Genomic DNA, 25,483 nt, shown 5'->3' on the forward strand with positions numbered 1-25,483 from the left:
TCAAATTTCCTTTTAAAAATTGGGTTTAGTTGAAACTTTAAACCAGAGAACAATATCAACAAATAGCATCGACATGTGAAATGGGTACGTTTTGTTTGTTTTTCTGGTATAATCTGTCTCCCAGAAAAGAAGGAAAAAAAATTGTTTAAAGTTATTAGCAAATAAATTGTGTTTTTATTTATATTATTAAAGCAGCCACTTTTCCAACATAAATTTGGAAGCCTGAACTCAAAAAGCACATTTCTTTTAACATAATTTAAGCTATACTTTATATTAATGCCGATTATATGAAGTGTTGTGGTATTTCCTTTTTTTCACCAAATTTCCTCTTCTATGCGTTGTTTATAATATGATTTTGAATAGAACAGATGCTCCTCTATTTCCATTTTATTATGGCTGTTTTTTAGCTTTGTTTTCAGTTAATGAAGTTATTTGATTTTTTGTCCCCAATTTTTATTTATTTATTTTTTCATTTGATCCCAAAAATACAAAAAAAATACAACAACAAAAATGTTTGTAGGAATTAGAGAGAAATTGTAATAAACTAAAGAATGGGCCTGTTGAGATAAAGTTACATTACTGAAACAAAAGCGGTCCAAGAAAAGAAGGGGTTAAAATAGAAATTAGACAGAATTATGGCGAAAAATGAAAATGTCTACAGTAAAAAATTGTTCCCGCGAAGCTTATGCAGTTCATAAACCCATAAACCGAAGCTTTTAATTTGGTACGGAGCTTTAGACGTAGGCAGGCAATCTCAGGCTCAGCATATAAATAGAGAAGAGAGGTCCCTATGATCTGTTAGGGTTTGGGCCGACTGCTTTCTCTCCCCTCACTATCATGTACGGAAAAGAATGTCTTAGAAGCTAGGGTTCTACGCTTTTCTGCTTCACTCTTCTTCTCTAGCACAGCACATGCACAAGAACGAGACGCTTCCTCAGCTTCGGCTCTGCTCATCAGGACCAGAAATTGTAAGTTTCTGAACTTTTTCTCTTCTTTTTCTGGGATTTTTTTAGAGCTTTTCTGTTTCTTATGAGAATGTTGGGTTTGGATTTAGTGTTAGTATTTTCATGATGGGTTTGGATTTTTTATTTGTAGAGTGGATGTTGGGTTTGATCTGAAAAATATGACGCATCTTTTTCGTTTTTGATTTGTAGAGTCGATCTTGGTCCTCATTACTGGATCTTTTTAGTTTTAAGTTTTATCTTTTAAGTATATGAATGTTACTCTGCTTTCAGAACAGCCCCTTGATTTTTTTTAATTCTCAATTATAGCTTCTTCTTTTTTGTTTCTATTGTTTTCTCAGTTGGTATAACTGTTTGAGTGTGAAAGAAATGGATGACATACAAAATATCACACAAGGGATGCACGAATTAAAATTTGGATAGATGGCAGGCTCTTTTCCTCAGGAAATCATACAAGAGATCCTAATTAAGCTGCCCGTTAAATCTCTGATCAAATGCACCTCAGTGTGCAAGACATGGAGGTCCATGATCATAAACCCAAGATTTATTCGCACCCACGTCAGCCCAGCAGTCCAGTTTGCTAACCAGAATGACATTCACCTACTACTCCACAGAGTTTCTGGTTTGCAGATGACCACCTTCTTCGGCCAAACGGTCATGTACAAGGTAAATGACGAGGTTCTCTCTGTGCATTATGATAACCAGGCTTTTGACCACTACTCCAAGATAGAATTTCCAATTGCTACCCAGGGAAGAAAGTACAACTCATATATTCGTGTGGTCGGCATTTGTGATGGGCTATTCTGCCTTGCGGATGATATGTTCCGTTATTGTTACAACTTCTTCATATGGAACCCAGCCATTAGAAAGTTAGTGACCATTCCCTGGCCTAATGTTAGATTTGATACGCATGCTGGGTACGATGCTTCGATTGGATTTGGTTTTGATGCTACGACCAATAACTATAAGGTTGTGCGAGTTGTCACTTTATTGGATCAACGTGGGACACCAACTCTCGCTGAGGTTTATTCCCTGGCCACTGGCACATGGACCAGTCTTGGTTGTGTTTCTCCTACCTGTCTAACAGATGGACGTGCATCCAGTGTTTTTTTCAATGGGGTTCTTCATTGGCCTGTATTCTGTAAGACAAATGGTGATCTTTACTATTTTATATTGACATTTCACCTGGGCAAGGAGGTCTTCCGTAAGATGCCTATGCCGAAGATTATCAAATGGAAATTCGACTCGGGAATGCAATTGTCTGTTTCAGATAACAGAAAATCTATTGCTCTGTTCACGATGGATAACAGGTTTGAAGATTCTTTTCTTGAGATATGGGTGATGAAAGAGTATGGCATAAAGGAGTCATGGACCAAATTGATTACTCTTGGTCTACAAGGTCCAGAGAGACTTTTACCCAGGGCCTTATGTTTTAGGAAGAGTGGTGAAGTACTGGTACTTCTCACTGACAAATCAAGGCAGGAACTAGTATCACTAGACCTTGAGAGCAAACAGTTTAAAAATCTTGGGATTTCTGGATATCAATATTGCCATGTTGATTTTTATAAAGAGAGCCTCCTCTTACTCGACAAGAGCGATGCAGAGTCTTACTAAGAGGAAGAACAGGTAATGTTATTATAGTGTTGAGAACAGAACATTGCTTTTCAAGAAAATTTTAATTCTTTGTTTGCAGATTGTTATGTTCATTAAAAGCCTGACTGGTGAATAAATTGATGCACTTTCATTGTTATGTTATGACTTGTTGTGGGTTCTTTTTGTCAGCTGATTATCTTTCTTGTTCTATTGCTAGAACACAACTTGTGACTATAGTCAACTTAGCTCTCATGTAAACTCAATTTGGATATCAAAAAATTGAAGAAATTATAATTATAATAATATCAACTCAGCTCTCATGTAAACACTGTTAGACTGGTCTTTTATGAGTTCTTTTAGTTTTTGACTTATGTAACAACAACTTAGTATGACTTTAGTCGGTGGACTGATGATGCTGTTGCTGCTACTGTTATGAAGTTTGCGTATTCATTTACATGGTTTAATTTGCTGCTGTAATAGGATTGTGCAATAGCTCATTCGTTAATTCCATGTCCACTGGTTCTCATTTGTAAAATAGGTCTTTTTACAATTTAGCTTTCATTCATGTAAGCATGAAGAGGAAATTTCGTGCTTAAGCATTGATTAACCTAGTACTTTTCTTGTTTTCTTTTGTTGCAGATTTGTAGTGCCGTTACGCCCTTTACCCGATGTGCCTGATGTGCAGTAACGCCGTTCTCTTGTTATCTCATATGCTAACATATTTTCGTTTTCTTGGTTATTGTGTTGCAGATTCGTAGGGCAGTAGTGTTGTATGCCTGATGTGGTGGTGTATTTACCTAGCATGGAACTTGTTATCTGTAGTGCTGATGTGCTTTCTGTAGTAGTTGTTGGACTATTTATTCTTCAGCTTTTGAAAAACTGTAATGGAACTATGGAAGTATCTATCTAGTTACTAATTTCATTTGGCTTTGAACCAGTTTAAATGCTTCTGCAGTTTTCTCGTATTGTTTTGTGTAATTTTTCCTGAGCTCAACGATTGACAGTGGAGTTCACTTTTAAGCGACAATGGTGAGGTGAAATTGTACCCACTTTTAAGCAACTGCAAATCTTCTTGGAATAGCCCTCATTTACAAACATGTGATGGTCTGTCCATGAGGTTCCATTTTTCAATTACATTTCTTTGGATGAGCATTTTATCAACATGTAATCATTCAAGACTAGTTTTAGTCTTGTGTAGAGGATAGAGCTGTTCAGCATTTGAATTGTTGATCATAGGATTGAAGCATATTTCATTCATACACTCTATCTCAAGGAAACATTTTATAGGCATAAAATTAATAATAATCTATATATCTATATATATAAAGCAAAATGTAGAGAATGGTGAAACATTCAAAATACCAGAAAATACCCTTAGTTAATACAAACATTAAGAATTGAAATTATTAATTAAGTGAGGATAATATGGTAAATTTACACTTTTTCATATTAAAAAAATTTAAAATTACAAGAAAAATCAGATAATGGATCCTTTTTTTTATAGAACACAACTACCCATTATCTTTTTTAATTCTAAAATAAATTTAATTTTTTCTTTTAAAAAGCCTCTCGCAGGCGCTGAAGCGCATGCAGAGAGGCTAGTATATATAAAGCAAAAGGCAGAGAATGGTGAAACATTCAAAATACCAGAAAATGCCTTTGGTTAATGCAAACATTAAGAATTGAAATTATTAATTAAATGAGGATAATATGGTAAATTCACACTTTTTCATATTTAAAAAAATTAAAATTAAAAGAAAAATCAGATAATGGCCTATTTTTATGGAACACAACTACCCATTATCTTTTTTAATTTTAAATTTTTTTTTTTTTTTTTTTAAAAGCCTCTCGCAGGCACGGAAGCGCGTGCGGAGAGGCTAGTATATATAAAGCAAAAGACAAATAACAAAACATTTAAAATACTAGAAAATGCCATTAGTTAATGCAAACATTAAGAATTGAAATTATTAATTAAATGAGGATAATATGGTAAATTCACACTTTTTCATATTAAAACTAAAATTAAATTAAAAGAAAATTCAAATAATGGATCCTATTTTTATGGAACACAACTACCCATTATCTTTTGTAATTCTAAAATAAATTTTTAATTTTTTTTTAAAAAGCCTATCGCAAGCGCCGAAGCACGTGCAGAGAGGCTAGTAATAATAAAGAAAAATTAGGTATTAGACATAACAACTTTTACTAATTAGGATTTGAGACATAAAGTATTTCTTTCTGGGTATTAATACATAGTTTTCAAATTTTATTTTGGATTTGGTCAAAAGAGGCCCAGATTCATTGGGTCTGTCTAAATTAGAAAAGTAAAATACAATTTTACCATTTTTGTTGAAAAGCCTTGCAAAAATCATATTTCATCCTCCCCCTCTCTCTCTTGACCGGAAAACAAGGCAACCACATTACCAATTTCACGGACCTTATTTCGTCATTGTTCCTTCACGAAAGTTGCTCGCCATCACCTCCTCTTTCATCTTCCCAAAATACCTGACTCAAACAGCCGGTGTTCGTGGCCAATTTTGGCTAGAATAGTCCAGCAGTCATGTCACAACCCGATCCAAGAATAAAGAATATTCCTAAATCAGGGTGCATGAATTGAATGAAATAAAATAAAAAGACTAAAAATTTGGTTAAAATACATTTCCTTTATATATAAAAAATAATAATAATCTTACAAGTGTACAAGATATTAATAAAACTTTATCACTCTAAACTAATCCAACTTCTCTGGTTTCACTTTTGTCTTGCCCACTAATTGATCTGAAAAACAAAATAAGTTAGGGATGAGCAAACCACCGCTCAGTGAGTAGATTATGTAATATGTCAGTCAAGCAATGTCATTTTACACACTCTAGAAAAATATAATAAAAAGATACACAATCCAAATCATATCACATCATTACTTCATATTTTGGCTATCCTTCACAAATTGTACCCAGTATGTGACACCTATCGACCTCACTGCCCTATCTCCCCGTCTAGTACATTTATCATTCGGATACCCCATCACTAAAGTTCTCATGTTCCATAAATAATACATACTTCACAAAAACTCCAAATAATATATATTGTGTGAAATATTGCACAAATTAGATATGTTTGACTTGAAAATAGAGAGAGGTTTGTAAATAGAATAAACCCATGATTTTCACATTTATCACAAAATAAGAACTTTTAGAATATATTACATAACCCACTCATCATGATAAGTATGAAATATTGCAAGACACTCTCTCTCTCTCTCTCTCTCTCTCTCTCTCTCTCTCTCTAACACTACTTCATGGTAGAAATCTATCTTAAAGAATTGGAATGAATGATTGAAGTAAGGAAGCATGATACTTATAGGAGAAACTACGGATGCAACCAAATAATATTTATATATACAATATTTTAAACCACCAAAAGATAAGATAGAAAAGTAAGGGAATAATGTGACTCATCTTACTTTGGCCAATGATATCACAACACCACCACCAAAAGATAAGATAGAAAAGTAAGTGAGTCATCCATCTTTGGCCAATGATATCACAACATCACTTGTTACTAGCAAGCAAGGTGGCATGGCAATGACGATTTGATTAAAACCAATTCTAAGTCTCTACACGTGGAAAACAAGATTGGTGTCATCTTTCAACTAAAGGGATAGTATCATCTAGGCTTAAGATTTAATAACATATAAGTCTTCACAATAAATATTTAACTAAGAAAAAATCATATTAATAAATAATTAATATGTAGTATGAATAATTATTTATAATTATTATTTTTTACAGGTTCTCACAAGTCGCGGCCTGCCGTAAACCATCTGATATCGATTTGGGATTACAGTTGTCTGTTTCAGGAGATGGAAAATCCATTGCTCTGTTCTCGATGGATAACAGATGTGAAGACTGTTTTCTTGATATATGGGTGGTGAAAGAGTATGGCATAAAGGAGTCATGGACCAAATTGATTACTCTTGGACTTGGTCCACAAGGGCCAGAAAGACTTCTACCCAGGGCGTTATGTTTTAGGAAGAATGGTGAAGTATTATTGATGCTATGCGGAGCTAGGGAAAGATGGATGCTTTGTGAAAGATCTAGTAATGAATATCTTTTGATATTGACAGCGTAAAATCGAAGCATGAGTTAGTATCGCTAGACCTTGTGAACAAAACCATTAAAAATCTTGGGATTTCTGGGGAAGGATGTCAATATTGCTCCGTTCATTCTTACAAAGAGAGCCTTGTCTTACTCGACCAGACAAATGCAGTTTCTTACTAAGAGAAAGAAAGGGTAAGGTGGTTATAATGCTGAGAGCAGAGCATTGCTTGTCAAGTACAATTTTAATTCTTTGCGTGCCAGATATTTATGTTCATTAAGAGCCTCATAGATTATTAAATTGATGCTGGTTCTTCTAATGTTTATTAAGAGCCTGTCAAGAACATTGCATGTCGAATTGTTGGGAGTTCTTTGTGTTTTAGCTGATTGTCTTTCTGGTTTATGTTGCCATAAGACACAACTTATGACTAAATTTGGTGAACAAGAAGTTCAAACAAAATATTGATAAATATGGTTAGACTGGTCTTTGTATAAGTGCTTGTAGTTTGTGACTTTGTCCAATATCTACATGGTTTGACTTTAAGCAGTGGACTCTGGAAATTTTGCTGCTACATAGTGAACTTTATGCATTCATATTATTAGGACAGTAAATTTTCCGATTCCTTTATGTGAAATATGAAGAGGAAGTCATATTCGCATTCCTAACAGTGGTTTTTATTCGTTTTCTTTTGTGACAGATTTGGAGTTCCGCAACTGCCTGATGTGCAGTAACATCCTTTTCTTGTTATCTGACCAGTTGACATATTTTCGTGTTCTTGATTATTTTGTTGCAGATTTGTAGGGCAGTAGCATTCTATGCCTGAAGTGCCAGATGTTGTGGGGTATTTACTTGGCATGGACCTTATATGTAGTAGTGCTGTTATGTTTTCTCTAGTATTACTTGGACAATTCTTCAGCTTTTGAAAAACTTTGAATGGAACTATGGAGTATCTAGTTACAGATTTCGATAGGCTTTGCAGTTTGAAACTATGAACCATTTGTATTAATTGCTTTTGCAATTTTCTATTTTACTTTTATTTTTGCATTATTTTCCCGAGCTCAACAATTGACAGTAGGATCCACTTTTAAGTGACGATGGTTGTAGTACCTCAATTCAATTATGCTTCCATTACACCGTTGGGAAGAAGGGGTTCGGGTCGGGACCTAGGGGTATGGTTTTAGATAAGACTAAGACCCAGGAGTGACGTTGAGTGGCTTCTCAACGCTATGAAAGTTTCTTCATCCAAACGAAGGGTTAAGGGTTTAGAATATGTTTAGGCTATAGCCATTAATTTAACTAGTCTCTCCGCACACGCTTCTGCGCCTGTGAGAGGCTTCTTTTAAAAAAAATTAAAATTTATTTTAGAAATAAAAAAGATAATGGATAGTTGTGTTTCATAAAAATAGGCCATTATCTTATTTTTCTTTTAATTTTAATTTTTTTTAATATGAAAAAATGTGAATTTACCATATTATCCTTATTTAATTAATAATTTCAATTCTTAATGTTTACATTAACCAAAGGCATTTTCTGGTATTTTGAATATTTCACCGTTCTCTGCCTTTTGCTTTATATATATATAGATTATGTTGTTTACAATATTTGTCCACCATCAATAATAAAAGAGACTCCATTTTCTACGAGTTCATGTTTATGTTCACATCTCAAATAACTGTATTGGATTTCATTGCATTAAAGATATCGCCACGTGTATCTCAAAACAACAACAAAAAAAGATATCGCCACGTGTACACTCATGGACCTCTAAAAGAAGTTGTAAATGCCCCCAAAAGTTTCCTAGAACCACAATAGTGCCACAGGTGTATAAGTATAATGAGCCCAATTGTAAATTCAAGGTATTCTTGAGGGCATTTCTCCATCAACTCCTGCTTCTAAATTCTTCCCTAAATAATCCAAACAAGTCCTATAAACTTGTGGACCTAAGACGTTGATGCTCTTCAGCAACATATACCAACCTCTCACAAAAATTACCATATCTCTCTGTTGGGGATACAAATACATACAACTTTCCCATATCAAAAACGCACACACAACTTTCACAACTCCGCCATGGCTGCTTCTGGCATGTTTAAGCTATCATTTTTCTTGAGCCTTCTTTCCCATCTGAACTTGGGTTTGTGGCCACAAACTCATAGCAGCTTGGCCATATTTCCACCATCATGTAACAGCATAGAGTGCCCAAGCTTTGACACAATTGAGATTGGCAATGGCTATGAAGTCCGTAGATACAATTCGAGTGAATGGATATCCACTTCTCCTATTCAAGATATCTCTCTTGTTGAAGCCACCAGAACTGGCTTCTTACAGTAAGTTTGTTTTTCCTTTTTTATTGTTCATGTATTCTTGCTAAGCTAGAATTATTATGGGAATGGATTCGAAATGTTTTATGGACAAAATTATTGTATGTGCCGGTTATATATAATCTCTTTTTTACAACATGGGAGTTTCCTTGTTAGATTTTATATGATGGGTTTCACATGAATGTTGCGTAAGAGGGAGGGAGGTGATACGTAGTCAGTACATACAAAGATTCTACGCAAATTCAATTGAAGTACAAATTACTCTCACAAGGAAACAATAATTGATAAATCAATTAATAAATCATAATAATTGTACTGAAGAAATTAGGGAACTTGGGAATTTTTTGCGTTCATTGATGATGGTTTTTGGTTTTTTTGTCACAGGCTGTTTGAGTACATTCAAGGGAAGAACAAGTACGAAGAGAAAATAGAGATGACTGCCCCAGTGCTCAGTGAAGTTTCACCAAGCGATGGACCCTTTTGTGAATCTTCATTTGTGGTGAGCTTCTATGTGCCAAAGAAGAACCAAGAAAACCCACCACCAGCAGAAGACCTCCATGTCCAAAAATGGAAAACCACATATGTTGCAGTTAGACAATTCAGTGGGTTTGTATCAGACAACAGCGTTGGAGAAGAAGCTGCTGCCTTGAAGGCCAGTCTTGCAGGTACTGTTTGGTCTGCCGCCATCGAGAAAAGCCATGCAGCTGATCATACTTCAGTTTATACTGTTGCACAGTACAATTCCCCATTTGAATTTGATCATAGGGTGAATGAGATCTGGTTGTCGTTCAATTTGGAAGACGGCGTTGCAGTATAAGAGTGAGAAGAGAACAAAACCACTATGCTTTAAGACCTCTAATCTCTTGTAGAGATAGGCATTGTGACAGTGAGTAGGTGGCTAAAGTTTTATGGTGGGGAAATCCAGACCTTCTAATTATCAGTTTACTTCTTTTTGTAGTGAGAAATGTTGTGTTACGGTACCCAGTATCAAACTCTGTTACAGTTTACACAGAATAAAGAGGCTACTTTACTGTACGGAATTGTAGCTAGTCAAGTTGCCTTAATTTGTAACACTAAATGAAGCTCAGAAGCAGCAAATATCCAATTACGGAAAGAAATTTCTGGTTATATGTAGCGACATAGTTCATATCTGGCAACGCAACAATGGCTTTTAAGGGTCATAAGCAACTCCATTGAAATCAGTATAACCGACATTTGACATCAACTCCCTCCATGCTAGACAAAAGTCATGGAAGGAAACAAGTCCCATGACAACGAAACAAACTTTTCCCACTCTCCATGAATACCAAGAATTCCAAGATTTTATGAGCTCTACTAGTGAGAGACAAATTTGTTTATGAGAAAAGATATTCAAAGAACAGATTGAAGCGAAGGGAAATCCCGGGACTTTACAATTTTCAGCGATAATTAGATAGCTAACAAAGAAGATGGTTACATTTACTTGTTTTAATACGAACTACATGCCCCAATCAACAATACATTGAAAACAAAAATTTTGAGGCACAGCTCCTACCAGACTAAATCACCTACTTAATCAGTTGTACTCATGGATTAAAGTTTACAATGATCAGACGTTCGGTCGAGAAAATGTACTGGGTTACTCCCATATCTTACAAAAGTACTGCATTTACCATCTGGAGGGTGTGCAGTTGATAAATCACTGACCTGTTTTGAATACTTTCGATTCTGTACTCTGTCAATGGGATGGGTTGACAAGTACGAATCCAACAAAAGGCCCTTGTCCTGAGAAACAAACATAGTGTTTGGCCTACTATTTGAAAATTTTCTGCATGAAACAGAATTGCGAGAATACTCTGGAGCATATAAGGTGTTGAAAATTGATGAGATATTGCCTGCATCAGCATAATCTACTGTACTAAAAGAGTCTCTAGTACTCTCAGTTGTGAAAGAGGCCTCATCGGAACTTGTGAAAAGGGACCAATCGCTTGATGTAGCATCAGAGAACTCCACGCCGATGGGCTCACCATATGTTTCCGTCATTGGGAAAACATTCCCATTAGAACTCCTAAAGATGTCACTGGAGGTACTATTGGCAAAGCTATTTGCAATTTCTGGCCTGATATCATCTGGTAAATGCACTGGGCTAACAAATTGGCTGCTGTGTTTGCTTTGACCTGGCCTTGACTTCTGAGCTTTTGACATGCAATGGTTTTCAACATTTGGAACTTGCTGCCTAATAGATTTTCCAGTGAATGCTCTTTGAGGGCGGGGACAAGACCTAAGGACAAAAGAAATTTCAAAATTCGAAGAGAGCTTGGAGGGTTCACAATAGATAAATGAATATATGGCACAAACCACACAGCAAATATCCATTGCAAACCACATGGCATGGACACCACCAACTGAACCCCTCTTCACACTACCATAGTTGGTACTATTTAGTAAATGCTAATATATTCCAACATCTATTTATGTAAATGCTAATTAAAACCACAACAAAAAGAAAAAGGTAAGGAAAGAGATCATAGAGGATTTTTTCAACCTCAATAAGTCTTACCTCATGTAAAATAAAATATATGCTCCTTCCATCATAACCTGGCTCATTGAAACGGGCTGAACCTGTTTATGAAGCTTCATCAACTTTAGGACCAATTAATTGAAGAAAAAATAAAACAAAAAACATACACTTCAATCACTTGTTTGTCCGAGATATGTACCAGGGGGAACCATGTCAACACTCAAAAGGCATAAACGCAAATGAGAGATTCCTTTCCATTTTTGCTTATGGAATAAAATGCAGATCCACTCCGTCAATTGTTGTTGTGAGTATAACATAGAGATTTCATAAAGCAGTACCCTTTTATTTATAGTGACCAACAGACCTAATTACAACAATAGGGCTTCTACAAAATTTTAATTTACATTTGAAGGGCGTTAATGTCTTATCAATTTCATGAAATTGATAAATGGAGGCTCTATCACACACATTATATTTTCAGCAAACTGGGGATTCTTCAGTATACAACTATACGAGCATCAATGTGAAGAACAATGGAGGACATCGTGCGTTCAAGAGGAATACTTTTGTCATTCAATGAGACAACAGATCATCTTTCTTTTTCTGCAAAGTTCTCATTATGTTCTTATTGCCATACTGTTCATTTCAAAGATTGCGAAATATCCAAATTATATTGTAAGTTTGGAAGAATAGGTTAGAAGTAGATCTCACAATCTTTTTTTTATTGTCCTCAAACCTAAAAACCCAAACTCAACAACCAAAATGTTTCATGAAAAATTGGACAAGGAATGACAAATACATTATTTTAATATTGAATGACTGACCAAAGAAATTAAAGTCTAAATATTATGTTGGTCTTTTATATGGGCAGGAAGAAACAAAACACATTCACTCAGTAGGTAAATTCAGAATCAACCCCCAATTTTTTATTTTTTTTGGCAAATGAAATTTCATTCACTATGAAAAGCTCCCCAAAGCCTTGCACTGAAATGTTAATGAGGAAAGGCATTTACCTGAGTGTCATCTATCCTGAACCAATTGCCTCGCATGTCTTTCACATATGCCACATAATGTCCAGAGAAAGATGCATTCTGCGTATCCAAATGCACCACAACGGCATAGAGCAAGTAAAGTGGAGGAATGTCACCCTTCCCAGTCATAAATGGAACCATATCCAGCATGTCCGGAAAAGTGATGCACTTATTTATTTTCCCATATTTTCCCTCCTGAGGAAAAACCAGCCATGATTTAATAGTCCAGCAAGCGAAGTAGTGCCAAGAAGAAAATGCCAGGAAGCCCTACAATTATCTAGCAGTAAGGTGTCAACCCTGAAACTCTTTTTAATGGGTAGAGGTTGGAATCACAAGATGACTAGGATTTGAATTTTGACTTGCATTTGTGTTTCAGTGACTTGAAGTGATAGTCATAAAATGCTGTTCATTAACTCAACTTGATTACCACTCCTGCTTAATACCAAATCAATTAAGTTTCTAAAACCTGGATATGGTACAATAGCAGCTTTTATAGTTCCCAAAGAAAGTTGAAAATCACTGGTTATATAGGCTTTAGAAGGCACCCACAAACACCTCTCAATGCTAAATCATACTGATACCTGAAATCTCTTCAAGACAATTGTCAGGATATTTGGAGCTTCGTGTATACTCAATTGCTTCCTGGCTCGAACATATGCAGCACACCTTTTTCCCCAATAATATGAGTTTGTAAGTTATTTAAGTTGTACTGTAAAACTAAAAACTTTTACATTATTTGGGATCCAAAAATACTAAAATAAGGTCATCAAACCTTCCGCATCTGTACATGTTTTCTCCATCCAAATCTTCGGGGGTGGTAAACTGAGTCAGTGCATCCTCAAGTGACTCAACCCAACCAAATATTTCTAATGTTAGATCCATGATGTTTTCATATCGTTCCGACTCATGATGACATCTCAAACACTTGACCTGGTGGCATCAAGATTGATTCATCCATGATTAATGTGGGCAAAAAGTAGAATAAATTTTTTATAAAAAAACTATTAAAAAAAGTAGTTTTATGGGAAGATGATTCATGACCGAAAGAATGTGCAAGTATGCAATGAGCACCTTTGATCTGAGGTGCCCACCAAATGTATGTTGTATAAAAGTTGTTTCTTGCAATCTGGGATCAACCTTGTTTTCACCACCTAGCCCCTCCAAGCATATAGATTGCATTGATGTAATTAGAAGCCTGGATAAAGACAGCATCATATACAAAAATTCCTTCATCAAAATCTGAAATTTCAATTCATTAATTTGAATTTCCAAAACTTAATATAATACGGAAAGTTGGAGACAGATGCAAATGCCAGAACATCAGTGTCAAGAAAACACACATAACTGGAAAATTTTGACAGACCTTAAAAATTCATGTGCATCTTCTTGACTTCCATCACCAATTTGGCAATTAATACTCCTCATGTGAAAAAGAATTCGGCTAGGAGAAAGGGGGCCCCCACTTTCTCGTAGCATCATCACATGTTGCTCCAGTTCACACATGAGACACCAGTCTTTACCACAACCTAGTACAATACCATAAACAAAAGTGATTCACATGTGTATTCAAACAAAACACCACCATCCAAATTCATTGACTAATTTAAAGGGATATGAGAAAAGGCAAGTACAGTCGCTTGAATGTGATCTACGAAGCAAATACATAATGAGAGGCTTTGTGCAGGTTAAGCACTGCAAGACGGCATTTGCATAGCAACTGCAAGAAAAAGTTACGATAAAATAAGTGGCATGGAAGATTCAAAGAAAACACATAAGCTCATGTTCATTCTTTCATGCGCACAAAACAATGCTTGGTCTTTCTGTTACAACCCCAATAACCCAAACACACAACACGCCAAAATATAAAATAATTAATGGTTGGATTTTAGGACTTTATTCAGATGAATCCCCTGATCAACTACCAGTCTGCATCTCCACACAGTACATTAGTCATCTTTTAGTCAAACTTTATCTCTAGTATCACTTGTATATAAATTTTTATGTATTAAAAAAAAAAAAGTAAAGGTAGTTATAAGAAATCAACATCAAGAAAGTACGGGAAGGTTATGTACACGATCACGTGGAGTTTTCATTTCTATCACGTTGATCCCATTTTTAAGCTCATGACCTAGTAATACCATACATAAACTATCATACTTTACCTGTTCCCACAATTCAAAAGGCCTCGAGGTGATAAGTCAAAGACTTCACTCTGAAAGTACTTCACAAACTCATCATAAGGGAAGAGGACCTGAGAGTCAAAGAGCATATATCAGTGACAACGTGCATTCAACTCAGAACACAGAAGAATAATATAATTCATGGAGGAGGGGTTGTAAATAACTCAGGAGATCATCCATTCAACAAATGAAATGGGTATTCAATGAAACAGAGAGTAGACCTTCTTGGTTTTGTGTCGATAACCATTGACTTCAGGGACATCCTCTCTGGTTATGGTTTTTGGCTTCTTTAGACCCATCATCTTCATGATCCTTAAGTTTGCAATTCCATTGCTCCCGTGTGTGGTGGTATCTCTCATTCTAGCTACTTCTGCATCACAAACATAGAATTATAGGAACTATACTGTACAAAATATGTTTAAAGAGTAGTGGTTTACTAGACTGACTGGAATCTTCAGCAATGTGTCCCTGCGTCTCTATCTCTGAGCAATACTGCTCTCCAGAGACTTCCATTGTTGATTTGGGCAATTTAGACACCTTGGTCCCAAGAGAATACGGAGCTCTTTTAGCCTTTACGCTGGCCTTCAATGCAGTCATTTCAGTACATTTGAACTCTGTTGTTTCAACATTGGATGTTGTTTCCCCTTTAAGGGGATTTCCTCCATTTGGAATGAAGTCCAACCCAATTTCATGCACATCTGTTCCGCGTTTGGAAGAACATGACGAGGATGTTAATCCAGAGTTGCTTCTTGATTCATATATGTTGCCATGTTGACTTTGAAACATATCATTCTCCTGCACTGTATTTCTTGAAGTAGCTTGTCCTTTTATATAATTGTCAGAAATATTGAAACTTTGTTTCTTACGATTTTCTTCCTCTGATAAATGAGAGTCAAAATTTCTTAACTGCAACCAACAGTTAAGCATAATTATTAGACATCAAACACAAAAAGTAAAGAAAGATCAAAGATAACAAAATAGCAAAGTGATGCAAACCTTATGCTCCATAAAAACATCTTTTGATGAAATAACATTAGAAGGGGTTGATTGGGTAGTCCAACCACAGGATGCTTCTTCAGAAGAATCAAATGCAATTCCAACTTTTTTTCTGAACAGTTCTCTGTTGGATTTTCGGGAAACCCGCTTTCGCTCCAGCATGGGGACTTGAGAGGGATCAACTGAAGCACAGTCAACCGTAGCAGCAGGGACACCAGTGCTTATAGAAGGATACATTATATTATCAGCTGGTGCTTCCTCTGCCAAAATCTGCTCCATCTTACACCCAAAGTACTGTGAATTGATGCTGTCATTAAGTAAGAACTTCTCATGAAAAGATTCTCCAAATGAGACAGACTTAGGGGATGAGCTTGAACTAGTAGGTTCCAACTGCAGGCATTCTTGCCTGTGAACTTCCCTCCAATGAATTATTTGACATTTCCCAGAACTGCATATAATTAGTGTAACCATTTTGAGAAAAAAGATCATGCTGCCCCTTCAGTTCTTAATGAGAAATCTTTTTTAATAAGCAGTTCATAGTGAAAAATATGTATCACAAGCATTTGCATCTTTCTATTTTTATTGTTCTCCTTTATTTCATTGGTTGTGCCAAATTTGGTACAACACAACACAAGGATGAAATACCAAAATTAGCTACTTGACTTTAGTTAGCTAAATGCTGCACACCTTTTTTCCCCTTTTCAATTTTTAGGTGAGTGCTGCATTCTAAGTTCCCATTCACAGAAAATATTGTCCTTGTATATCTCCCACAACCTTAATATCCTTAAGGTACACCATCAAATAATACTTAAGTTCATTGCATGAATAACCACCAATTCTGTAGTGCATAAATCACAATGGTTGGAATACTACAATTTTAAATTAAGTTTCAATTTCCTTTACTGGAGAAGCAATTTTTTTATTGAAAAAATAGGAAGAATATACTGACAGACTATATGTCTTCTTGCTGTAAAATTAGAGCGTACCAATATCTGACAGACTTGCATCTAGAACAGCGGGTTGTAGCTGGACTAAAGCATCTGGCACATGCATGAAGTCCATTCTTCGAAGGAGACACAGGAGGAATAACATCAGCAACAGCCATTGCTTCTGCTCTAAGTGCTTCTTCTGCAGCCAGTTGAGCAAGCAAACTTACCCTCTCTCTCTTCTTAGATGCCTCACTCCATTTTCCAAGTAAAACGTAAGCAACCAAAGGCAGCACAACGAAAACCAGAAACAGGGCAGGTATATCAGCTTCCCTTGGCTCAAGCATGTCCTCACCAGCATACTCATGTCCAATACCCCGTCAAAATCACTAACCGGGAGATGATCTCTTCAAGTTAGAAAAGTTCAAGTAAGTTGACATCTGAGTTGGCAGCATGAAATGCAAGATAGATCATATTCCACTGGGACTACCACTCAGACCTGTCAAATTTTCAGATTCATATTTTTACAAAATGTAGTTCCGGTTGAAAACAGAATTTCAATACTGTATTTTCCTTTTCAGTACAGAACACTATAAATAATTACAGACAAATCAAAGAAAACCTGATTAAATTCTGAGCCTTGAATTTAAAACAGATTTGTTCATTCAACTTAAAAGTTAAAAAAAAAACAGGAAATAAGAAAAACTGCTTGTCCAAACAATAACAGAACCAATGTGACCCGTAATAGAATCAATGTGAACAGCTACAAATCTCTCCCATTTGAGCATACCCATTATTCAAAATGGAAATCTAAGACAACCCTATTTAAGAAATCCATCTAGTTTTCTCAATCTTTGCCATTAGCATGGAATACTGCTAAACAAATCCCTAACAAGACCCACCAGTTCCTTCCAGTTGACTCAAATTGACCAATAACTTCCCCAAGTACACTACTTTGACAAACATACTCTTCTATAATTGCAGAAACCAGCAAAGAAATCCTCTCATTTGAGTTAAATGAGAAAACAAAAAGGAGCCCACTAGAGAACAAGCAATGTAAATCTGAGATTCAAGTGCAGAATAGTGAAAACATTTAAAAAGTACAGAAAAATAAAAAATGAAACAGCAAGAAGCATACCTCATGCACAAGCAAGAAATCTAAGCAAAACCAAATAAACACTCTGAGCTGCCTCTCCTTCCCCCTCTCTTCTTCTTCTGGAAAGGAAAAAAAATTGATTCTTTGAATTCTCAGACGGTAAGCTCAAAAACAAACACTCTTTCTCTGTTCTGCTCCAGTCCCCCCTTTGCTTCAGTTCACACTTCGTACCCCCTTCACACTTCACTTTTTAATACTAAGAAACTCTCCCCTACATCCTCAAAAACCCAAATCAGTGTGTGCTCATTGAGACCCTCAACACGTGGCTCGAACCCATTTGGTACTAAGCCTGCAGACGCGGGACCCGCCTGACCCATGTTGCAGAAAAATGACAAAAGCTGATTGATTGATTGACTTGGAGCCGTGGGATCTAGACTGTGGGTGGACTAGGGAGGGAGGTCAGGGTCAAAAAAATGTAAAAATGACATAATGGGGGGTTAGAGGGCGGGACCCACCGGATGATGTTCCCAATAATTTTTAACAGGGGGCCACGTTTAATGGTCGATTCATGAATTGAGAAGAGGATAATTGTTTGCGGAGGCAGAAGACATCATGAATTTTTTTTAATTGAGTGACAAAAAGTACTGCGGTTTAGAATAAAATATTTATTTTTTTTTGTCCTAAAATAATAAATAATTAAAAAAATATTTTATTTTAAATTTCAAAAAATGTTGGGCGACTGGTGTCTGATGACTTGTTTGGGGGGTCGTGATTTTAATGCCTCAATGTCAAATATGAGAGAATATGACCCCCTTCTCCTCCTCCTCCTCCTTTCAGAATAGAATTCTTGTCTTGTTCCCGGATTTCTAATCTCCATGCCCTGTGCATCCAATTCAACCCGTGCTACTTTTAACTTTGGTTATTCATGGCATTCAATACAATCCAATGTCATGTCTTTAGAGAAAAAGCTACATATATCCCGAGAGGTGAACCCTATGTGTTCGATGAAAAGCCTAAACGAAGTTAGTTTGCTACTGCATTAAGGTTTTTTTTAATATATTTTTAATACTGGCACAATTGCACCTTCGCTAAAAAATTCATGGATTCGTCAATGCGTACTATATAAAAACCGTTATTATATGTTGATTATCACATGGGCGGTTGACGAAAATGACATGTGTTGATTATGCAAAACAAGTAATGTGAAATTTAAGTATGAATTATAACTCTAACCTAACCATGATGGGTTTTGAACCTTTTTGTAACTTCATCATCACGAAAATGATACGTGTGTCAAAGTGTTATTTGGTTTGATACTTATACTCCTAATGAGAATTATTCTTGTGTCTTTTTTTTTTCTCTTTTTTTTTGGTTGCCACAATTGTATTGGTGTCCGTATAGCTTTATATGGAAAAATGTTGACTTGTTTTTTGAATTCCATAAAAAAATTCTTGGATGGGATTATGATGCTTTTCCCAGAAAATGATACTTATTCGATGTTTCCATATTTGCCAAATATCACAAAGAATTTCACTATTGCACGTCCCAAAAATGATCCGGCTCCTAAAGCGAAGATAACTGGAGTAGAAGAAAGTGTCGGTAGTCCGATGGACACTGAGGCTGTACCAGAATCAACAATGGCTGAAGATGGTTTTGGTCCGAACAACTAATAAAACAGTAAGTCTTTAAAACAAGGGAAAATGCTACTCACCACCAAGCTATTGTACCACTCTAAACAGTAAGTCTTTAATAGATGGCCTTATTGTGTTGTTGTTCCAAGTTGGTTTGCCTACATGTAGCTAATTTAAATCATACATTATCCATTAAAGGAACCCATCATTTTTTGGAGAAGAACTTGCATATCACAGAGATAACATTGTTTTTTCTATTCTCAACCAATCATATTTTATCATATAAAAAAGTTATCACGCATAACAGAACATGATTTATTAGAAATAGCAAAACAGTGTTATTCTCGTTATATTGAAGTTTTCCGCCATCTTTTAGTTGGGATAGATGAATGGAATATTAAATACTTCACCTAAGAGAAATCATTTGGAATAAATAAATAAATATTTTGAAGACCACATTAGTTGGGGGATGTATCACTCTGGAGCGGCCCATTACTAGGTTTGTAGCTAAAGGCTCCTGAGGCCCAGTGGCCTTACTGGGTTGTTTCTCAACTTTCTTTGTTTGGGCTTTCAAATTACGAGATTAATAAATGTGATATTCTTGAATTTTAACATAACTGGATGAATAAATCATTTAAGATTTATAAATTTGTTAAATTTCCTTCTTCTTATAAGAATTTATTATATTTCTCCACATACAAATTCAAACTTTTTTATATTGTTATTTTATTTTTATGCTATTGGGAGGGAAGTGGATCAAATTTAGGACTTCGGGTGTTGGATAAATGCTCTTAACCAATTGAGCTATAAACCTATTCCTATTTTATTTCTTACTTCCATGATTGGTTACTTTTTTTTATGTGGTAGAATACTTTAATTCTACACCTTAAACAAGTTTTTTTTTTTTTTGTGTCATTCACACCTTAAACAAGATTTGAAGCCCATCTCATATGTTCTGAATGTTAATATATATATATATATATATATATATATTATAATATAATATAATATAAACGTACCACGTGGGAATAAATAAAATATTCTTGGTGAGCACATGGGAATAAATAAAATATTATTGGTGAACACATGGGAATAAATAAATATTTACTTATTCATTTGTTCCAATTTAATAAAGAGGGAATGAAAGTGCCTGAGGATCCATCTCACCGTTGAATTTCAAGTAACCAACTACTTTGCTTACACAATGCCTTTTCCAAAAGTAGGAGAATTTTCAAAAAATTTGTTGTCATGGAATCTACTAAAACATACAAGTTCTAAATTAAAAATTCATCCATGCATCATGCAATTCTTCATTCTAACATTTTTAGGAGTCGGGGTTTAATAAAGTTTTTCTCATACCATCGAGGTTCATAAAAAAATAATTGAAAGAAAGAAAAAAAAGTTGAAAAATCTGAAAGCTAATTAGTTTATAAAAATAGAAGTAAAACTCTTACTTAAAATTTATGGAAATGAATCTAGCTCTAATGCTAGCATTTATTCAATCACAGCCAATGAATTTAGCCTGAAAAAAAAACAAAACAGAAAATTCAATTTCAATCCCAAATGAAAATGGCTATACACCCGAAAAAACTGTAAGCAAAACCAATGGCCTGCCAGTGGTTCCCTTCAATAATTCAATCACCAACCATCACCGGTCTCCAACTCCAAAACAACAACAACAACTACAGCATAAACACAATCTCACCCACCCTTTCTCTTCTCTGACCGCAAAACCCAAAACCAGAGGCATCGCCGTCGCCATGGAAGAAGAAGACCAACAAAACCCACAACAGAGAAGCTACTGGAGCAGATGGAGCAAACACGACTTTTTCCCAGAACCCACATTCCAAAACTTATCTTCATACAAAGACGCACTTTCCCACACTCCTTCTCGCCTCAAAGACCGTCTTCTCCACCGCTCCTCTGACTCCTTTGAGCTCCTTCAGCTCCCGAAACAGAGTGAGAATCGCATGAAGCGTTGCCTCACTTGGTGGGACTTGGTCTGGCTCGGCTTCGGCTCTGTTGTTGGTTCAGGCATTTTTGTAATCACTGGCCAGGCAACCCGTGAGTATGCTGGGCCTTCCATTGTTCTCTCCTACGCCATCTCTGGTTTCTCTGCTTTGCTCTCAGTTTTGTGCTACACAGAGTTCGCTGTTGAAATCCCAGTTGCAGGCGGGTCCTTTTCGTACCTTCGAATCGAATTGGGAGACTTTGTGGCTTTCATAGCAGCTGGGAATATCCTGCTGGAGGCCCTTGTTGGTTCAGCTGGATTGGGTCGTTCTTGGTCTTCTTACTTTGCCAGCATGTTCAGGACTGATGACACTGACTTTCTTCGAATTCGGGTAAAATCTTTCCCTGATGGTTTTAATCTCTTAGACCCAATTGCTGTTGTGGTGCTTTTGGTTGCCAATAGTATTGCAATGAGCGGGACAAGGAGGACTTCTGTGTTGAATTGGATTGCTTCTATAGCTAGTGTTTTTATTATTGTGTTTATAATAATTGTTGGGTTTGTTCGTGGCAACACTGCAAATTTGACACCCTTTTTCCCATTTGGAGCAGAGGGTTGTTTCAAGGCTGCAGCTGTTGTGTTTTGGTCTTATACTGGTTTTGATATGGTTGCCAATATGGCTGAGGAAGCTAAGAAACCCTCAAGGGATATACCAGTAGGTTTGATTGGTTCTATGAGTTTGATCACAGTTGTTTATTGCTTGATGGCTTTGGCACTGAGCATGATGCAGAAATACACTGAAATTGATAAAGATGCCGCCTATTCGGTTGCTTTCGAAGCAATTGGCATGGATTGGGCTAAGTATTTAGTGAGTATATGTGCCCTCAAGGGAATGACTACAAGCCTGCTGGTTGGGTCTATGGGGCAAGCTAGGTATACCACTCAGATTGCAAGAGCTCATATGATTCCACCCTGGTTTGCTTTGGTTCACCCAAAAACCGGAACCCCTATTTATGCTACTGTCATGGTGACCTTAGTTAGTGCAGTTGTAGCACTATTCACTAGTCTGGATGTGCTGTCCAGCGTCTTTTCTTTCAGTACGCTCTGCATTTTTATGTTTGTGGCTATTGCATTGCTTGTGAGGCGGTATTATGTTAAGGATGAGACACCGAAGAATGATTTGGTCAAATTTCTTATATGTTTGTTTGTTATAATTGGTTCTTCTATTGGAATTTCAGTTCTTTGGAATGCAGACAAGCGGGGGTGGATTTGGTATGTAGTTTTTGGTGTTATTTGGTTATTGGGGACTTTGTGGATGGCATTCCTTCCAAAGCACCGAGTTCCCAAAGTTTGGGGGGTTCCGCTTGTTCCTTGGTTGCCTGCATTGTCAATTGGAATTAATGTTTTCCTCATTGGATCTCTGGGTTATGTTGCATTCTTGAGGTTTTTCATTTGCACCGCGGTTATGGTTGCCTACTATTTGCTAGTTGGTGTGCATGCAACATATGATGTAGCTCACCAGATTGAACAAGAATCTAAAACTGAAGAGGGAAATCAAAGTGCAAGTTAAGGGGTGATATGCCTGAGGTTTTTCATATGCAATGCAGTAATGGTTGCGTTGTATATGCAACATATGATTTGGCTCACCCGATTGAACAAGACTGGAGAACTGAAGAGACCAATTAAGGAGTCCTGAAGCAGGTAATCGACAATGTTTAGGTTTTTTCTTTTTTTGGTCTTAATTAATGTTTAGGATATTGCTTAAGAGAATTTGTGAGTACAAATTGCTTTGAAATGTGTAGTTTGACAGACAATGTTTCACTTCCTCCATCGCTCAATATCATTTTTCATATTCTTGTAGTTTCAACTATAAATTTTCAGAACAAAGTTTTCCAAGTAAGTTTTGGTTCAACCTAATTGAATTTGTATAGCAAAAGAATGCACCCTTGTTATTACATCAGTCCATATTGTTCCACATAACATTCGACTTAAGTCAATTCCTTTTAAACCATTTGGAATGAACATATAAGTAGTCAGTGCAAGCACACTATCTTTATACGTTTCCAGAAGTTACAGTCTGTGTCATATCTGCGCTATTCTCATGATTATATTAGCTTATATACAAACTATATGTAACTCTGTACCAGAAGATGGCATTTTCCTTAACAATATACTTTGCAGAACAATTGGAAAGATTTTCTTTCCATCCGGATACCCCACTTCGTATAGGTATGTTCCAATTTTATGTGCCGAGGCATTAGGCGAAGAGGGTGAAAAGGTGCAATTGTCTCTTGCAATGAAAAACTTCCAATTGCTTGAATTAATGGTGTGTTTATTAATCAGGAATTGGAATTCTCATCAGAAATTGAATTCCACTTATAGAGAATTTGTGCGTTTACTTAACATCAAGAAATTGAAAAATAAGTGGAACACACATAAAATTAAGAATTGAATCCCTAATTTTGGAGGAATTCAATTTTTGGGTGGGAGGTGGTATTCTAATTCCTAGAGAACTAGCCCATTAGGAATTCATCTTTTCCAAATTTGCTATCTACTTTAACCCAACAACAAGGACATTTTAGTAATTAACATCACTCCTACCCTAATTTCACTTGGTTTAGTAAACAACTTCAATAGGAATCCGAAATCTAACTTCCCTCAATCCATACGGTTTAGCAAACAACTTCAATAGGAATCCGGAACAACTTCAATAGAAATCCAGAATCTAATTCTCATTAATTCAACTCCTCCTCAATTCAATTCCTCCTAATTCAATTACGAATTAGTAAACATGCCATAAGAGTAGTTTTAGCCCAAAAAGAAGAAGAAAAGGTAGTGCAGAGCAGCCCATATCCAGCTGAAATAGAAAATAATGCATGGCTAAGGCAAAATGAGGAGAGGGAAGCACTTGTGGTTTTGGTGGACAAAGTAGACCTCTCTTTGACCAGGGTAGTAGGTATATGAAAAGTTAAGTAGGCAGCACAAGGAAAGGAGGACAGGTCGTCCAGCTTTCTTTCTTGCAAAAGAAATTCTAGTAGAAATGAGGCAAGGAAGAGGACACTGGTGTGGCAGGTGAAGTGAACGGACTACGAAACAAGCATTTTTTTTTGTTTTTTCTTTTGATGAAATGAAACAATGATTTTAGGTAAAGTGAGAAGTAGATAAAATGCATGGCATGAAACAAGGATTTTAGGTCAAGTGAGAAGTAGATAAATTGCAATGACTTGAAAGAGGAAACAGAATGAAAATGATAAAAACATTACAGGGCTAGATATGCTTTATAGAATGATATATTAAAATTTATACATATCGTAGCTCATACATGCATGGACAATTGACCGTAGCACTTCTAAAAAGATATTCGTGTGTTAAGTAACTTCAGTTGCGTCGTAGGAAATTGGCACAAAATGGAGTTAGGATATACTGATGACATTTTTTCTCAGAAGATGTAACAAGGATTCTGGTTCAATTAATGTCTCTACTTAGAAAATTTGCACGACAGAATACAAAGGCTCATGTAGACTTGTTTCGTGGCGGCTGTACTAGTTTGACAGCTGAATTGGGCTGCTGCATACTGGACAGGTTTTCTAGGTGCTGGGCCATTACAGGTTTGTTTTGTTTTGTGGTTTCGGGTCTTTAGCCATCACAAAAAGAAAACCAAAATTTTATGACTTTTAAATTAAAAAATTAAAAAAATTCATAGGGATCATTTGTGATATGTGCGTGAACCTCAAGAATGTTTTGTGGGATCATTTGTGATCATACATACTAACCTTGAGGACCACAAATGACACAAAAAGAGGTTAAGGATGCAATATGATAGTTTCATAAACCTTAGGGACATTTTGTGATATTAAGCGTAAAAAATAAAGAACTTTTGTAAAGATCTACCTAAGAGAATTACAAGTGATCTGTAAGAAGAAAAGATGGCTCCTTCTAAAGAAAATAACCATTTTGTTCCTCTAGTTTGTGTTTTTTTTAATCAAATCTATATAATTTTGATTTTTTTTAACCAGGTTTATGTAATTGCTAATTAGGTTACACTTACAATCAAGGAAAAATTGAAAAATTCGTCAATTTGCTCTGCGAAAATGTTAATGTTTTTTTTTAATGCATTAGATGAACTCCTTATGCATTAAGTTATAGTTCTTCTTCATCCATTAACTCAGGTCTTTGCAACTTGGTCTAAATTTAATAATGG

At 35.9% G+C, this 25,483-nt stretch overlaps 4 protein-coding genes across 5 annotated transcripts; 3 read left to right on the top strand and 1 right to left on the bottom strand.

Annotated features, from left to right (window-relative positions):
• Positions 1–757: 757 nt before the first annotated feature.
• Positions 758–3,615, top strand: LOC110772512 (F-box protein CPR1-like). Of its 2 annotated transcripts, none has more exons than XM_021976950.2 (3): positions 758–968; positions 1,304–2,588; positions 3,195–3,615. In XM_021976950.2, exon 2 carries the CDS (start codon positions 1,386–1,388, stop codon positions 2,574–2,576), a length of 1,191 nt encoding a protein of 396 aa, XP_021832642.1. In that variant the 5' UTR covers positions 758–968; positions 1,304–1,385; the 3' UTR covers positions 2,577–2,588; positions 3,195–3,615. The 2 variants fall into 2 exon arrangements, with proteins under 2 accessions (XP_021832642.1, XP_088107716.1); XM_088251590.1 differs by having other exon boundaries at positions 1,393–2,588.
• A 4,984-nt stretch (positions 3,616–8,599) lies between these two features.
• On the top strand, positions 8,600–10,009 carry HBP1 (SOUL heme-binding family protein). Its single transcript, XM_021976386.2, has 2 exons — positions 8,600–8,980; positions 9,359–10,009. The coding sequence occupies exons 1-2, from the start codon at positions 8,724–8,726 to the stop codon at positions 9,789–9,791; spliced, it is 690 nt and encodes a 229-aa protein (XP_021832078.1). The 5' UTR covers positions 8,600–8,723; the 3' UTR covers positions 9,792–10,009.
• Positions 10,010–10,364: 355 nt separating this feature from the next.
• UBP15 (ubiquitin-specific protease 15) lies at positions 10,365–17,940 on the bottom strand. The gene is made up of 14 exons (XM_021976365.2): positions 17,746–17,940; positions 16,668–17,106; positions 15,682–16,129; positions 15,132–15,591; positions 14,907–15,055; positions 14,668–14,756; positions 14,137–14,222; positions 13,869–14,031; positions 13,577–13,700; positions 13,278–13,435; positions 13,087–13,171; positions 12,488–12,700; positions 11,514–11,575; positions 10,365–11,234 (listed from the first exon to the last, which is right to left on the bottom strand). Exons 2-14 carry the CDS (start codon positions 16,952–16,954, stop codon positions 10,547–10,549), a joined length of 3,012 nt encoding a protein of 1,003 aa, XP_021832057.1. The 5' UTR covers positions 16,955–17,106; positions 17,746–17,940; the 3' UTR covers positions 10,365–10,546.
• A 3,000-nt stretch (positions 17,941–20,940) lies between these two features.
• CAT8 (cationic amino acid transporter 8) lies at positions 20,941–23,149 on the top strand. The gene has a single exon (XM_021977360.2). It carries the CDS (start codon positions 21,095–21,097, stop codon positions 22,850–22,852), a length of 1,758 nt encoding a protein of 585 aa, XP_021833052.1. The 5' UTR covers positions 20,941–21,094; the 3' UTR covers positions 22,853–23,149.
• The last annotated feature ends 2,334 nt before the right edge of the window (positions 23,150–25,483 follow it).

The sequence above is a fragment of the Prunus avium genome, chromosome 4, assembly GCF_965620075.1.
Source record: "Prunus avium chromosome 4, drPruAviu1.hap1.1, whole genome shotgun sequence".
NCBI classification, from domain to species: domain Eukaryota; kingdom Viridiplantae; phylum Streptophyta; class Magnoliopsida; order Rosales; family Rosaceae; genus Prunus; species Prunus avium.